This window comes from Pieris napi, chromosome 10 (assembly GCF_905475465.1).
Source record: "Pieris napi chromosome 10, ilPieNapi1.2, whole genome shotgun sequence".
Classification (NCBI taxonomy): Eukaryota; Metazoa; Arthropoda; class Insecta; order Lepidoptera; family Pieridae; genus Pieris; species Pieris napi.
In genome coordinates this window covers 6,661,320-6,678,824 of record NC_062243.1, presented here as the reverse complement: position 1 = coordinate 6,678,824, position 17,505 = coordinate 6,661,320, and the positions used below count along the sequence as shown (strand labels likewise).

Sequence of the window (17,505 nt, the reverse complement as noted above, 5' to 3'; positions counted from 1 at the left end):
ACGTGTGCTCAAGCCCCGGCTCCACAGGTTCTGTCATTCGATGCATTTAAAGGCATGTTTTGGATCCACAAAACGGAGTCAGGTACAGAATGTATAGGCTAACATTACTCGTCAATTATCCACTAAAGTGCGTTGTGTTTCAAATATTATGTTTTACCAAACCATTCTATCAAATAATGCATATTGAAATAAATTCCACATACGGCTTTAATGATGTGTTCATAAGTGAGTTTGTTTTATACTTGGAGATTAATTTGTTCGATCATTATAGAAGGACAAATTCTTTTGGAACCCGAGATTCATAAGAAGAATATTCATACAAGTCTCGGGTTCCTATAACTTTACATTAAAAGTAGATTTGAGGTAATTTTTAAACGTGAGCCCCTGTCACCAACACTCATATTATTTTGATAAATGATTCCAATTTCAAATGAATCCTTTTGCATTGTTTTAATGTGTGAAAAGGCGGCTTTTGGTAGGTCCGGATAAATTGGTGCAAAAAACGTCGCCTTAAAAGGGAATATTAAGTCTTTCTGGTGCTTTGTGTTACTAAATTGTACTCGCAGGGTTTGTATATAGTGATATGATTATGTTTATTCAATTGTGCAAAGCTTGAAGGGTAACTGTATTGTACTCAGTAGATGAGATTAAAATTTCGCTACGTTGTTATCTTTCATATACATTATTACACGTATATAGACGAAGCTTACACATGTACATGTTCTTTAAGGTTTTTTCCAAAAAAATATAAAAATACAAGCTAACCCGACGCCTCGCACAATCTAGCCAAGTTTCGTACCTAGACATTTATTATATTTATATTATATCGAGAAGGACTAGACTGCTTTTAATAATTCATAGAATATAAAATTCATATATATTTTCTTAACTTCATTAAGAGAGCAAAACAAAAATTTTAGCTACGTATTTACACACGATAAAAAATTGTAACATCAATTGCCAAAAATAAGCTTCAAATCACGCACACAATAAAAAATTCAAATATGCCATACACATAGAGGAATTCGGTTTTATTTACTTTTTTATTTCAGCCAGTAGTTTTATCAATAAAAAAATTAGTTGTAATATAAATTACAACCACCAATTTTCGCACCATAATATAATCAAAATACGTAGGCAGTAAATTTTATTCCAACAGAAAAAAAAAACTGCCTGTACTTTACGTTACATAAGTACTTACCTAGCCTACTTTGTTTAATATTGTATCCTATACAACGTAATACCATAAAGAATTAAGCCGACAAGTTAATTTAATATCGGATTATTAGTGCACTAGATATTAAGTGTAGGCATAGAAAATAGGATTATTCGAAGCCCATTAAAATTTTGTACGTGAGATCTTCTTTATAAATCACAATAGAAAATAACATATCACAAAGTCTTCAAAAACTATTCAAAAACAAAATAGTTGTGTATGCTATTGGCCAGTAACTTTTTTTCGATAAAATTCTACTTTACGCTATGTAAAAAAAACTGTGACCAGACTTCTTGGTAGATAAATCTAAGGCTCGAAGCAATTATGATTCGTATCTTGAATATACAAACCAAGCATATCTAAAATTGCCAGAAATAATTACTCGAATAGTTGGATTGCTTTATGCAAATTAAAGAATAAAATTAACATAAAAGATAATATATTATAGTACATAATATAAGTATGTAAATATAACCTTTATTAACAGGGATATAAATATAACATTAATAGAGTACGTCTCTTATCTCATTATTTTATTATGTATATTCTGCGAATTGCAGACACAGGGAATATAACTATGAAAATAGGTCATACATCAAGATGCAGATCGAAGACGGAGCATTGTCCGTCCGTCACCGTGCGTTATCAATGGTCCTGCAATTTGCTATTATTCCCACCGTACATCTTGTGTAGTGTAAGTTACAAGCCTACGTCGCATCATGTTATTGTCTGTTAAAGAGTGACTGGCTGAATTGATGCCAACGAATCAACTGGAAACTGCGTCTGTCAGAAAAACGTAGTAATTGAGCTCACAATTATGTTTAGTACAGCAAAATAATTTTAAACTAATTAGCTGGTTGTTGATTGAAATTTTTGGGCTTTGATCAAAAAATTGGTGGGAGCCAAGAGCGGGATATTGTTGCTAACTTAGAACTCATTCACATATTTATATATTCCTTGTAAAATCATGGTGTTTGTGATCGCTGTAAGTTGCCGTTTAAGAAATACTACGCTTTGTGAAGATTTAATTCTACCCACGTTAAAAAAAATAAAAATTAAACCTCTATATTCCTCCATCCTATCCCATACGATATTCGTCCGGCCGTCACTCAGTGGAAATATCCCATTATGTCGCAACCACACGCAATGCAGTGGCAATTCTTTTACAAGTACCACATAATATGACCGGAACAGATTTGAGATGTCTTGTAACCGATGTTTACCTACTTCTTATTGAATTAATGCCTTAGCGGGTTCTTTCTTTCGACGCTTTGTTATCGATCGAACTTTATTTTGTTTCTTTCTTTAGGCGTACTGCATATATACGTAAATTTATACGTGATAGCTCGTTACTTTACGTTTGAATATGTAATTCGTTCATCAAACATGTTAAATCTGATTATAATATATGTTTAAGTTTTACTTTAAGCCATAAACTACCTTAGTCAGTTAGTAATTATTTAAAAATTTACTTTATTTTTAATATACTTAAAATATGTACTGTGGTGTAGCTCTTCAGGATTTTGGTGATTTCTGTAATTTTTGTTTATTTATAATATATTAAGTAACAATAAAAAAAACAGGTTATAAAATGGGTAAATGCTGTCTAATATATCTAAAAACCCCAAGAGAAAAGTTAAGAAACATATTTTGATCTAGCATTACTAGTACGTGTCTGCAGTATTCATAAAACCTCTTCGATTTATGTTTTATTTTATTCGACTGAGAACCGTTTCCGCTGCCCTCACTATGGCTAAATATAGTATACAGTTACTAATTTAGTTCCATTCCTAAAACTCAATTTAAATTTCCATTTTTCGCATTATTTATTTTAACTTGTATTTAGATTTTAGCTACATCAATAAGAATGATTACCATAGCTTGGTAACACTCACAGAATGTAAATTTCATAGCTGCTATTCTGCCTTTTCAGAAAGTGTCGTGTAGGTAGCGAGTACTATTAGTATAATGCATATTCTCTATCTAGTGTAAAAGTTAATTTATTTTATTTATTTTTATTTATTTTTATTTTTAAATGACAATTCACACCAATTGACCTAGTCCCATGCTAAGCTGGTGAAGCTTGTGTTATGGGTACTAGGCAACGGATATACATACATATTATAGATACCTAGATATACATATAAATACATATTTAAACACCCAAGAACTAAGAACAACACCAAATGCTCATCACATCGATGTTCGCCTCAGCCGGGGATCGAACCCGGGACCCATGGATTCGCAGTCAGGGGTACTAACCACTAGACCAATGAATCGTCAATTTATTCATGTCACCGATAAAATTCTAGGTTTACATTAATTGCCACTAAAGCACACAGACGTGAAGAACTGGCAAGAGATTCCTCATAATTTAAAAATGATGAAAATATCATCATAGATAATAATTTGTATATTTCTCCTCAGAATGTGGCTAATGGTTCCCGCGTTACTGTGTCTGGTATCGAATTCGGTGGCGGAATGGCGTTGTCCAGAGCTTAGTGCGCGACCATCAGCCGAGTGTTCGTGCGATCTACCTCACACACTTCGCTGCGCAGGAGATCATACCGCCCTACAGGTAAATTAATGCTATGTTTACAGCTATATATAGATTATGAAACGAATATTTTTAAAGTATATTCCTACACAGTATATTACTGACGGTCACAGACAGCTTAAAACAGCTTTCACAACATCTGTTTCGGGGAATTTTATGGTGATACGATTATTATTTAACAGGCTAACTTTTTTTTGTGTTTTTTAGTTTATTTTATGTGAAAGATTGCATTCTTTAAGAGTATATTATGTATACTGAAAGCTATATAAAATATAATTTATTTTAAACAATAAATACTGGAATATTAAGAATTATGATTGTTTCTGACAGTTTACTTTTTTCTGTACAGGTGTAGCGCAATTTATCGATAGTAAAAATATCCAAAAATGGTACACGTTTACATTAGATAGCGCATCTATCCAAAAACAGATTGAAAGAATTCCTTCATTTGGAGTCTTGTCACCAAAAAGAATGCCAAAGGGAGTAATTTCATTGAATTTTTGAAAATTTCGATTATCACGAAAACCGAGACTTTTATTAAACATAAACATATTTTTCTGAACTGGTCTTTACCTGTAGGTACTATATTAACCATTCTTTACGCCACAACCAATACATGAACCTATTCCACAAAAGTATTCCAACTTTGTAAGCTTTTTTAAATACGACAATTTTTCTATCAACCTATTCCAAAACATATTTCATATTCCTGTCGAGTGAAAATATGAACAAATCACTTAATAATGCCTTTTGTCGCCTGTCACGTAATACACACACGAGCTCGAACTATTATTACTTTTCCTTTCATAAACGGTATCTTATAACCCATCAGTGTTTACGAACATTGACGGGAATAATATAGCCTCTACTGTAAGAGATAAAATGTAAGTTTTAATATAGACATACATTTTTTATATCCGACGTCTTAATTTTATTGAATAATACTATTTATATATGTACATACACACCTTAGTTATCGTATGTAAACAAACTTACGATATATTTTTGTAAATAGTGTGGAGGAACGAAGGTCCTTCTCTTCCGACCTAAAGGGCAGATCGTCGACCAGTCACTTGACTGTAGGGTGAAGTAGTATAGTATTGGAAAGTAATAACAATAAGTATTGGCAATTGGCCCCTAAGTCAAGAAGTTTTCGCGCTTTGTTAGCACGTCGGTTATAGATGTTCAGCGCAGATTGTACATATATAATCAATCATTCATATATATAATATATATGATATAATATATCTTCATCAATTTACATTCATCAAAACAATCAATTTTCATTCGACAACAAACGAATTAACTAACGATTATGGTGGCGTGGAGCATATTCTGTTCAACCAATCAGCGCGCGAGGTGCGAACCATTTCACAATTTGACGGTTTCACTTCGATAGATTACAATCTACCGAATAATAATACGTTAAATTGTAAGCAGTTCGTTGATGTTCACAATCTTTCGACAGTTTACAATCTCGCGAGATAGATTACAATCTAACGGTGTTTACAATTTTACGGTGACATATACACAAAGATCGTGTTGTTATCTCTTATCTAAGCAATTTATAAGGACAAACAAATTGAGTCCGCAAATTATAATAGACGCCTCTTCGACTAAATCTAGAGCAAAACAAACACACATTTCTATCACTGACCGCAAATATTTCATATTTTTTCTTCGAGTGACAATACAGATAGACATTATGGATTACTCTTGGATTGAGCCAAATATTTTTAGGTCGCTATCTTGTTTATTTATTTTAGGCAAAACATAATATAGGGAAACAATTTCCGGTTTATTTTTCCATTGTATTTGTAATAATTGTTATTCGTAAGCATTTTTATTATACTCTTAATACAATTATGAAAATGTTATTATTGTTTGCTTTCGTAAAATTTTCCAGTATCAGCCCTTAATTTCCATGATTTTAAATTTTCTGAATAATTTACACGAGTTATTTTCGTCTTATTCATAAATATAGGAAATTAAAGTTTTAAATTATAAAGGTATATCATATTTCAAACTATTCATAAAATATAAATTTTGTTACAAAGACTATTTAGACAATTAAATTTGCAACCATGATCTTAAAAAATATCAAATCAGAGCAACACTTAATTAACACTGCAATAACTTCACTCAACTATCGTGACCATGCTTGCAGTAAAACGCGCAAGATGTTAGATAAATTGTAATATGTATATTTAAAATAAATCAGAGAATAGTGATAACTAAATAAATTTGAATTCAAAAATCTGTAATATCTTTCAAATACAAATCAATACAATCTCTCACAAGTTTAGTCAAAACGTATTATAGAAACGTTATAATTTTTGCCTAGCTTTTGTATACAAACGTACAGTGATTTGTTTCAAACAGACCACAAATTGGAAATTTCTTTTTTAATTTTGTGAATTTAATGAGAAATCTTTCAATACGACCAGAGACTAAAGGAAAAATATAGATTGAGAACAACAATGGATGGAAAATTGAATTCGCAAAGACCAAAAGATGTATTAAGAGAAGAGCGATTGTTCAGTTTTCATTATTAATTTTCATGTGACCTGAGCTTATTGAAGCTTTGACGAAGCTTTTTAGAACTATCTTTTTTTTCGATTCGCGTTTTGATTCGTATAACGATAGGGTTGGTAACAAGTTTTTATTTTACATGTTAATAAATAATAATAATTTAATAAATAAATTGATGACTCTATAAATTTTATAGTTAATCAATTAAGTTCGATTTCTACGGTTCAGTTACCAAGCCTGTTCAAATTATCGTAAAAATAAGCAATAATGAAACGTTATAAAAAGTTCAACGTTGACCAGAGCTTCAAAGAGCTTTAAATTGAAACACATACCCATTAACCGATAAATCAAATAAAACAGCTTTCTCGTATTAGAAGAACATTAATTAAATTTTATATTTACTCTGAGCTGCAGACTAGGAGCACAAATTGCCCTCGGAGCTAAACGAATTAATTCAACCAATGAATTCGGTACCAATCATTCATTTTAACTGAATCGAATTTTTCCAAGCAAATTTTATTTGAAATATTTCAAATTGAATACAATAGGTTCTTAGTTCTTTCTCCACAACTGAGCGTTTTTAAGGCAGTTTTTGCCGCGTAACACCATTATGTAGAACCAGCTGCCTACTGTGGTATTTTCAAACCAATTCAACTAAGGTTCCCGAAAAGAGCGTTCCGATTATTAAAAGGCCGGAAACGCACTCGCGAGACCTCTGGCATTTAGAGTGTCCATGGGCGGGTGGCGGTATCATTTAACATCAGATGAGCCTCCTGTCCGTTTGCCCCCAGTTCTGTTTAAAAAAAACATGGCAACATTGCTTTGTTGTTAAAACACACTTAAATAAAAGACGTACTGATTTTATTTACGAACGCAACTCGAATCGTTTTAAATTTAGAAATACAATGGTTCTTAACGTATGAATCCTGTGAATGAAACCGAACCATATATAAACTTATTTTTCTACTATATTTTTATATAGGATTTCCTAAATTATGTAGATGAAATATGAAAAATATCCGTACTCTTAACAATTACGTTAATTAGATTTTCTTTTCAGATAATAGGCCGACATCTTCGCGAAAAGAGAGGGAGAAACAAGAATTCAGCTGTCTCGCTCTTGGACTGTGCTCTGCGCGGCGTGACGTCACTCCCCTCTGCCTCAGTGGCAGAACTTGCAGGAGTAGGACTTCACGGTTTAGTGATATCTTCTGGGGACATTAAACGGGTACAACAGGGGGCGTTCACGAGTATCGCTAGTACTTTATTGGCTTTAGGTAACACACATATACATATCTTTCTAAGCTTAATTAGATGCTTACATAAGAATATTGATCAACTGTCACAGTAACATGTCTAAGATATAATTTTACACCTACTGTAGATGGAGGTACCGAATCCAAATTACGATGACATCAATGTAAATGAGACAACATAATATAATAAAACAATTACAATGTATATTTGTTATCATTTGTAATGTTTGAAAATAAATAAATCAGTGGCGATACAACCTCTTTAGGTCTTGGCCTCAGATTTCTGAATCTGTTTCATGATCATTGGTGATCAGACTCCAGTGCCTGACACACGCCGTCGACTTTTTGGGTCTAAGACATGTCGGTTTCCTCACGATGTTTTCCTTCACCGTTCGAGCAAATGTTAAATGCGCACATAGAAAGAAAGTCCATTGGTGCACAGCCGGGGATCGAACCTACGACCTCAGGTATGGGAGTCGCACGCTGAAGCTACTAGGCCAACACTGCTCTTTTCCTAATTTTTAGTCTCTTTTTTATGTAAATTTATCATAAGCAGGCGGTCCCTACGTATATAAAGACGTACTGTGGCCTTGTTATTGCTATAAATAAATAAAAAAATCATTTAATACTTTTCTTGACAGGTCTTCCAAATAACCAACTACCATCAGTACCTACGGAAGCATTATCAAACTTAGGTTATTTAGACCGATTAGATCTTTCAAATAACAAAATTCACTCCTTGGATGGAAACTCGTTTAAGGTACATATATTTGGTAACATATTTTGAATTCATAACAATAATCTGATCTAATTTTTAATACTTCACAACCTTGAAAGTGGACACGTCAAAGCGTGTATAATATGAAAAAGAATTAAAATTTTGATCAAAATTGACACAGAAATTTTTCTTAAATAAAAAGAATTATTATCTATCTATAGTAGGGCTAATTTGACAGCAGATGTGACCTATCTGACATCTGTCAGTTTGAGCTCCATAGTGAGGAGACCTACTTAAAACATCGGTTAAAACGAATCAAATTTATTGATATGAAAAAGTATTTATAGGTACTGTTATTTTCATTTGATAATGCTTTTTGTTTTTTTTAATAGTTAACTAAAAAAAAATATGTTTTGTATCACAAGGTCGTTATTTATTTATTACGATATTCACAATCTATTTTATTCGACATCTATTGTATTCTTCACAATTTATTGTATTCGATTCCACTTATCAACTTTACATTTTTTACACATCAAAACAAAAAAAAACTAATCAAATAAGTGTTAAATGTCCGCTCACGTTTCGTAAAACAACCCAGTCCATTAAAAAGCCTAGGTTACGGGACTGATGTATTTTACGATAATGTTTCCAGGGTCTTCAAAATCTAACTTATCTCGACATAAACGACAATCAGCTGACGAGTATATCGCCCGAGGCTTTCAAGCCCCTAATCAAATTATCAGTTTTGAGGTTAAGAGGAAACCTCCTTAAAGTATCAGCCTTATCTTCGCTCAAGGTAAGGATTAATATTAACCAGAATATTAGCGAAATTAGCTCCATAGTTACTTTGAATCCGTTAGCAAGATGTTGATAATAAGTTGTTGTTCTTTATCTATTAGACTGTGTGAATGTAAGTACAGATACACTAAATACTACTGGACGCTGATTAAGTCTGAATATGTTATATTTGCAGCTTGTTATAATCAGTCTGATTCCATTTTTAAAATTTAAAAATAAAACTACTGAGTTAGAACGTTGAAATTCTAAATTCAAACGTTCTAAATTCAAATTTGTACATTTTTATTATACGAGTAAATGCTGGGGCACATTGCTGAATTAATAAAAATATCTTTAAATTTGATTTTAGAACATTTGAAATGTATGTTCTAAATGATCAATGTTGAACAGTTTTATGGAACATTTACTAACCTCAAATGGTAGATAAAATGGTTGAATTTCGAACGTTCCGACTATATCTAAACTATTCACAGGGGGCTAAATCGTTGAAAGAGCTAGATATATCGAGCAATGCATTGGAAGGGCCTGTGGGACCCACAACACTGCCGACCTTATGGGTATTGGAGACCCTACACCTGTCAGACAATACATTCGCGAGTATACGGCGTGGCGCTTTGGCAGGTATTTTGTTGGTTTTATTGGTGGTCACGGGAATTAAGTATTCTCAGCCATGAATTGTATCTTTCCTTATATAATATTTTTCTTAATAGTAAAAGTTTTTCTCAATATTTTCTGTATTGGAGCTGTTTTTAATATATGTATTTTAGCTTAAATTTTAAAGCTTTATATTACTGTTCGCATAGACAAGCTCATCGTGTATTTTTTTAAAGTTTAGAAGCTATGGAGAAATAAAAAAAATAACTTGTATGAATCATTTTCAAATTCGACGTTATTCAATACGAGACTCGTAGTAGTTGTAGCGAAGCCGTAATTTAAAACGTAAATCAAACTTGTGTCAATATTGATTAAATCCTCTATAATGTTTGACATTTTTGACAAAAGCCTAATTTTTTTTCAGGTCTCGCAAATCTTACACATCTAAATCTTCATAACAATCAAATAGACGTATTGGAGGACTACGCATTTCGACAACTCATTAACTTAACACATCTCGATTTATCACATAATGAGATCGTTTCCGTTTCTGGTATGTCATAGAATTACATTTATTAAAATTATTAGTCCAAAATGTAGATAGATTTTAATCGTATACACGACAGTTGACAGATGTTAGTTCACAGATAAAATTTGACAGCTGATGTTTGACAAATGACAGTGATAGTTCTGATAGTGCGCAGCTATCGATAACTACTATATTGATAAATTCGTAACGCTAGTCAATTCAAAAAGTCTAGTGGTCTTTGACATTACTTAAAGTCGGAAAATATAGATAACAAGCTGTCCCAAGCCAGTAAGGTAGCGCAAATGTGCGGAAAATACAAAGCAGGTTGTTTATTTAAAACATTATAACCTCATATATTTTGCAAGTATAAATGAAAATAAATATTTCAAACAAAGATCTTTTTAAGGGTCCATTTCGTGGTAAACGTATGTTGACCCATTATTTATTTGCTTTGTAATTACATTTCTTATATACGTAGAAATGATTTATAACAATAATAGTGTGTCAATTATGAGGAAGTAGTGATCTTTAATACGTAGAGCTGGGTGTATGACTGGCTATTATTAGCATAAAATACCAACATTCATTCTTAAATATCCTGCACTATGTGGTAACTTACGCAGCGTTCTGTGGCCAAGAAACGTTGATTTTTGGAGCCTTAGTTGCCAATTCCTAACGATATTTCCTGCAACACTGAACAAGTGTTGCCCATAGAAAGAAAAATCCATTGACCGGCATAAACATTTTTATGTAAGGTTACATAAATCTACAATTTAAAAACATAATAATAAATCATTTCCGAGACATTATAGAATTGATATTCAAGAATATTACCCAAGACCTAAATCAGATTAGGTCCAGATAAGCTTTATTGTGATAAAACGGGGCTCAGGAAGCCTGACGGTTCAATTTCCGCAAAAAATGCCGAAGGATTGCGAAAAGATTGCCGTATTTTGCTTTAGTCATTATATTTTATGCTTTAACAAAAATGATTTAATTATACAATTTAGAATTAGAATTATAATTATCCCTAACTTTTAGAGCTAGGAGGTTCAGTGCCTATTATTGTATATTTTTTCTAAGTCTGTGATACTTCCTTAAAACAACTATTTAACTTATTTGATAAGGCCCAAGACATCGCTGAACCTGTTCTGTAATTGATAAAAAAGTAAGATTTTTTTTATCATTGAAATCAAAAAAGAATAAAATATGAAGTAATTAAACAGTATCTTAACTCAATTTTAGTGTTGAGAATCAAAATATTCTTAAATAACATTAAGTGAAAATTCACTGTCGTAAAACAGCCTGTTACTGGTCTGGTGACTGGAAAATCGTACAGGATCTAATAAACTCGGTCTAGATTTGTCAAGTATTAACTGACCACTAGTTAAATCCAAGTAATATTCTAAATTGGTTATTTCAACAATTTCAGTGCATTTTCAAGTCGTTAAAATGATTATACAATGACATAGGCTTACCTGTATGTGTATCGGTCTTGGCCTAACCTTCTAGATTTTTCGTTGATCATTTTATAGGCAGGTGGATTGGCGTTTTGTGCCTGACAAAGCCATAGATTTTAGGGTCTAAGACCAGTTCATTTCCTTACAACGTTTTTCTCTATTGTACGAGCAAGTATTACTTGCGCAACAAAAGAAAATGCTATCGGTGCATAAAAATGCGTTGGTTTATAAGATCTTATGGTGGCTGTGTTTTATTTATTAATTACGGTAACAAATACCCAATACTTTTCTTAATTTATTTGTACTATACAAAAGTCAAATAAAACTTACAATGTTCGATACATCCTAGCATAGTTTACACAAGTATAAATAAATATAACAATAGTTTATTAAGCTCTTTAACGATGAGTTTATTTACCTAATACCATGTAAAAGATTTGACGACTTATTGGTCTAGTGGTTAGTACCCCTGACTGCGAATCCATGGGTCCCGGGTTCGATCCCCGGCTGAGACGAACATCGATGTGATGAGCATTTGGTGTTGTGCTTAGGTCTTGGGTGTTTAAATATGTATTTATATGTCTATCTTTCTATAATATATAGGTATATCCGTTGCCTAGTACCCATAACACAAGCTTCACCAGCTTAGCATGGGACTAGGTCAATTGGTGTGAATTGTCAAAAAAAAAAAATTTACATATTTATTTTATCAACTAGGTGCCTCACTAGCGCAGCTAACGAACCTAGTTCATCTGGATTTATCCCACAATTTTTTACGTTCACTCTCTGCGGAGCCTCTACGGTCGCTCTACGATCTCACCGAATTGCTGTTACACGATAATGACATTTCGATTATTGAAGATGGGGCACTAGGACTACATAAAAATCTTAGCCGGTTTACTATTGAAGGTATGGACAATTTACAGTTTATTTATTATTAACAGTCTTAGTTCGTCAAATGTGATACTATATTTTGTTTACATGTTTTGCGTAATTTAGACGTACTGGATTCCATACCCGGCGAAACTTTTATTGTTCCTGGAAGATTGATTGACCAGTTACAATATCAAACACCAATTAAGTTTCTATTAAAAAGTCAAAACCAATGTTTTGTTTGTGTTGTCAAAAATGTTTTTTATCTTATTTAATATACAAAAGAAAAGTTCGCGCTAAGTCTGGATTCTGAATCTTACCCTAGAATATTTCCTAATAAAATATTGTTTTTTATTAATAATACATATTTAAAAGAAAATATATCCGTCGCTAATATGAAGTTAAGCACGGGATATTAATAATAATGACATATTATTTATCAATGATGATAGCACGCTACACAATGATTTGGGCTTCTATTGTAACGACTATACAGTGACAAGCATCTTATTGGGATACATACAGACTGAAAGTGTGTCAAGTAAAGTGTATGATGTTGGCACAGTGTATTTTAAAAGCCTTTTATACATATTAAAATCTATTAAAAACGCGTGTTTCCAAATTGTTTTCTTGTGAAAATGGATATAAGTTAAGTCTAAGTTTTGTTAATGTGCTTCCACTTCACGATATAATTAGTTGTTTGGAAATCTTAAGTATATACCATTGCAGTCGATTTACGCTCGTCAAAATAGCCTGATCTGAGTTGTGAAGGCCCTTCAGGCCAACAGCGAGATTCCATAAAAAACATTTAGTAATTTTAGACCAAGCTTATACCAATTAAAATCTTTCTCTGTTTAATATGTACCTGAATAAGGAAAATTAATATGTTCATTTCCTAAATTGTCTCGCACTTCGTATGTGCATTCCGAGACGTTTATCTCACTCAAGAAGCTTAGGACATGTTTTCTAGTAATTTTTCCCGTATGTCCAATACTGGTCATTGTGCGTCGGTATGTCAAACCCTTTGTTGAGCTGTCAGCGTATCACCCTGTATTATGCCATGGCGCCCATGACTCATTGTTATCTGGCCTTCATAACTTATGGGATTACTAGCTTTTACATCCTGTACGTAAATATTTTCAATAATCCCGTTAGTAGCTCCGTCAATTAACCACTATTAGTTGTCTTGATAGAACGTACAGATTTGTGAAGACTGATGAAACTAAATATTGTTCTAAATTGCGTATTTATACATCATCATAAATTTACAGAAATAAATACGACAGCAAAAACATAGCGTATATTTGAATGCTCTCAATTAATTATGAACCACAATTTAATGAAAATTGGTTTCCTCGTAGAACATAAATCCACTTCATATAATTTAACAACAATCGTGAGGCAATATTTAAAACGGAAAAATATAATTATATTCACTCATTGACTTGATTATCGGCGGAAAGCACTCGATTTTTAAACAGAACAATTCACGGATTCCCAACTTCCATTTACAATTGAAGCCTTCATTAATGCCGATGAAATCACATCGCTGAAACAAAAAGCAAAAAGTTCGCTACAATCGTTTGATGATCGTTAATTTTAATTCCATCCCATTTATACTCATAAAGATAAATTCGTTCTCTTTTTCAGATAATCCTCTTAATTGCGATTGCTTAATGGCTGGCTTTGCCCGGTGGTTACGGGAAGCAAAAAACGTCTCTCAAACCGATAAAGCTTCAGTGGTCTGTGCGACCCCACCTCATTTGGAGGGGGCGTTATTGGGAAGGCTGTCGAAAAATAAGTTATGTGACGACTTCGAACACGTGGATACGAAGGAGGATGTGTACGATTATAGTAAGGTGATGATAAACTCGATAGATGATGAAATATACAGTGATAAACGCGATGGATTAGATGATGATGTTTATGATGAAGAATTAGATGTGCCAGGCGAAGAGGATTTGCCAATTTCGACAGATCAGGTAATTTTTCTTTCAGAAAATTTCTCAATTTTAAATGGAAAACGAAAGATACAAAATTTTAAGTCGGTCTTGAAAGAAAGCTTAATATTGAAGTGCTTCCTGGTAATATAAAATGTACCGACTTTTATATTGGTTATCACTAATTAATGTTCATAGGGTCGTTTAATATTATTACGGAGAAACTCGATAAAAGAGCAGCTAGTTCGCTTTACAGTGACGTTATAAGGTTTCATTGTAAAATTATAAAAGGATTTGAAAAAGGTACATTATACCAACTGAATTGTGTTTCTTACATTGTGTATATAAATCGATATTTTGGGTCCTTCATAGCCGTTTTTCTGTCAGGCCACAAAAAGAAGGCCACAAAACATTTTATTTTGTTCTGTAAATAAAAAAAATATTTGTAATTATTACTTTTAGCTATACAGTAATTTTTGTCAAACAAATAATATTTAAAAAAATGCTTTCTTGTTTTATAAAATAAAATCAACAAATGAAAATCATAAGTTAAAACCAAAATACAATTGAGGAAATTTCCTTATTTTAGGTACATTTACTAGACGCCTGGTATGACGATGAAGAGGTTCACCTATCTTGGTCAGTTGAACCTCCGTCTACTCGGCGCTTCAGATGTACTGGGGTCACAGCATCTAAAGGAGGTGGTCTGGCGAAGCACGTTGCTTGTCATCGAGCTCCACCCACTAACGTAATATTACGGGGGTTAAAAATTGATCCATTAGAGATGTATACGTAAGTATTTTTATATGAATCCTTTGAAGTGAAACTTCTTTAGGCGCATGAGGGTTTTTTACGGATACAACGCTATAATAATAATATTAGCGTCACGAAGATGTGCAGCGTTTTTGTCGAAGAAAAGGGAGAGAGCGATTGAGACCGATTGAGAAAGAGTGAGAAAGGGCGAACGTAGCATGAAGCAAATAGAAAAAATACACGCTATTGGTTGATGTACTCGTTTAGTAGTTACATATTAGAACTTTAGATGGCAATTCTGTCGCATAACGTCTTGTGCAGTAAACGCAGATTTTTTTATTTATTTATATTATCATTAACACGTGTGTAAACAGGGTGAATATAGGTATACAAATACATGGAGTGATCATAGTATACTGGTACGTGATAATCTATTGGGGCTTCTACCTTAGTAATAATTAATTTACAAAGAAGTTTCTAACATGTGTACTTTGTACGCATGCACTTTTTTTTTAATATTACCATAATCAGCAGTAACGCCTGATACTTTTGATACCAACTCGGTTGTTTGCTTATTTGCCTCTCTAAGGTTACACGTTTAAAGGATTACCTTTAAACGTGTGGCCCTAAACTTTTAAAGTTTATAATACCTACTCGTTAATATTCCTTCATTATAGCTTATTCTATGATTCACAGGAGTAAAATTTTAATTCATTTAATACACCATAAACATAACTTAATAATTTTGCATTTTATGTATCATTGATTAAACAGTTGAAAATTAAAAAGTTTATGTAATTTTATTATGACTCTCCGATGAAAACCCGATTATGGCTATTATTAACGAAAAAGTAAAAACAAACATTGCGCAGCATTCGCTATGTCAATAAAGAGATCAGTCACTTGATCAATGGAAATCGCAATTCACTTTGACATCTACTCAGCTGTGTATATTTTGGAAGGCGTTACAAATAAAACCTTCGCCTTCCTTGTAAAATAACATATTTAATAATAAATAATTTTGTATGGGCTTTCTATAAGTAATTACTTATTTTACAAATAAACTGTTTTTACGTCCACTGAAATTTATATATATATTTTTTTGGAAATACAGCGTTGCGGCGGCTGTATTGAGCATTTCTAGTAAAAAATGCAAATCATGTTTAATATTTTTATTCTAAATTTAAAAAGCTTTCTTAACACACACGTTGTTTTCTATCATAAAAAGTCGAAAAATTCTTAGATTCTGCATTGCACTCGAAGAGATGGATGCGAAAGATGTGCCAATGGCATTGGTACTTGGATGTGGTTTGCCACAGTTGGTACGACAAAGAGCTAGCTACGTCACAGTGAGGACTACTGTAGCTACACTACCACCCGAACCTGATATACGGTAACACCCCATTTCATTTATTGCAAAAAATATTACACACCCAATAACATTTACATGTGTTTTTACTTTTGTTTTGTATTAGATGAATATCGTAGTTCAAAGATATGATGCTTTACGAGATTATTTCAACGGCTCATGCACGAAATAATTTTAGTTTTTTTTTTTCAATTATTTTTCATTTATTTGTTTCTAATAATATAGTAGTAATATTATTTAGTCTCTGTTACTCGTTAAAAAAATCATTTTCCAAATCGGTATAGTAGTTAGAGTTTATAATATTTTACTCGAATTTATGGAAAACCCGACGAGATTATTATAATAAGTGTAGATTAATTTAGAGTTGGAGATTAAGTTAGATCTGCTATTAGCTATTCAGGATTGAAAAAATATATTTTCTTTCAGTGTCTCAGAGGTTCGATCCAACGTAACAAGCGACGGAGTTCTCACAGTCTTGATATCGGTAATGGGTCTCCCTTTACGTTCATTACGGTCCCAGCGTCTCTCAGACCACTATCCCCACTGCTATGTCGTATTAGCAGTTCTATCCAGGGGCTCATTGGTAGCGCAAAAAGATTCGCCTTGTCAAGAGACCTTAGCAATTTTCATGGAAGGATTCATTACCGGTCCATATGAAGTCTGTGCTACAATATCACAGAAGAAAGATAAGTCCCAGCCTATATGCATCGTACCTCAAATGCTGGAACCCTTAGGGTCCGAAATGAAATCTGGAGTCAAAGGTCTTAATACAGCTTTAATTGGTGTTGCGTTAGGATTAATGGTGATTGTCGTCGGTTTGGCCTGGTTTGTTAGGAAAATGCTGAAAAAGCCAGTAGACTTTCAGCCCCATAGATGCTTTAGGTCTGAACAGGCGCAAGAGGAGACA

The 17,505-nt window shown here is 32.8% G+C and overlaps 1 protein-coding gene across 1 annotated transcript in view; it reads left to right on the top strand.

Moving 5' to 3' along the window:
* The window catches only part of LOC125053111, a 69,681-nt gene that overhangs the window by 43,918 nt on the left and 8,258 nt on the right, over positions 1 to 17,505 (top strand). The window contains exons 2-12 of the mRNA XM_047654324.1: positions 3,644 to 3,794; positions 7,366 to 7,582; positions 8,203 to 8,321; positions 8,935 to 9,078; positions 9,554 to 9,701; positions 10,099 to 10,227; positions 12,381 to 12,572; positions 14,187 to 14,518; positions 15,066 to 15,268; positions 16,473 to 16,622; positions 17,025 to 17,260. Coding sequence (XP_047510280.1) covers positions 3,645 to 3,794; positions 7,366 to 7,582; positions 8,203 to 8,321; positions 8,935 to 9,078; positions 9,554 to 9,701; positions 10,099 to 10,227; positions 12,381 to 12,572; positions 14,187 to 14,518; positions 15,066 to 15,268; positions 16,473 to 16,622; positions 17,025 to 17,260 — 2,020 coding nt within the window. The 5' untranslated portion in view covers position 3,644. The remainder of the gene's footprint in view (positions 1 to 3,643; positions 3,795 to 7,365; positions 7,583 to 8,202; positions 8,322 to 8,934; positions 9,079 to 9,553; positions 9,702 to 10,098; positions 10,228 to 12,380; positions 12,573 to 14,186; positions 14,519 to 15,065; positions 15,269 to 16,472; positions 16,623 to 17,024; positions 17,261 to 17,505) is intronic.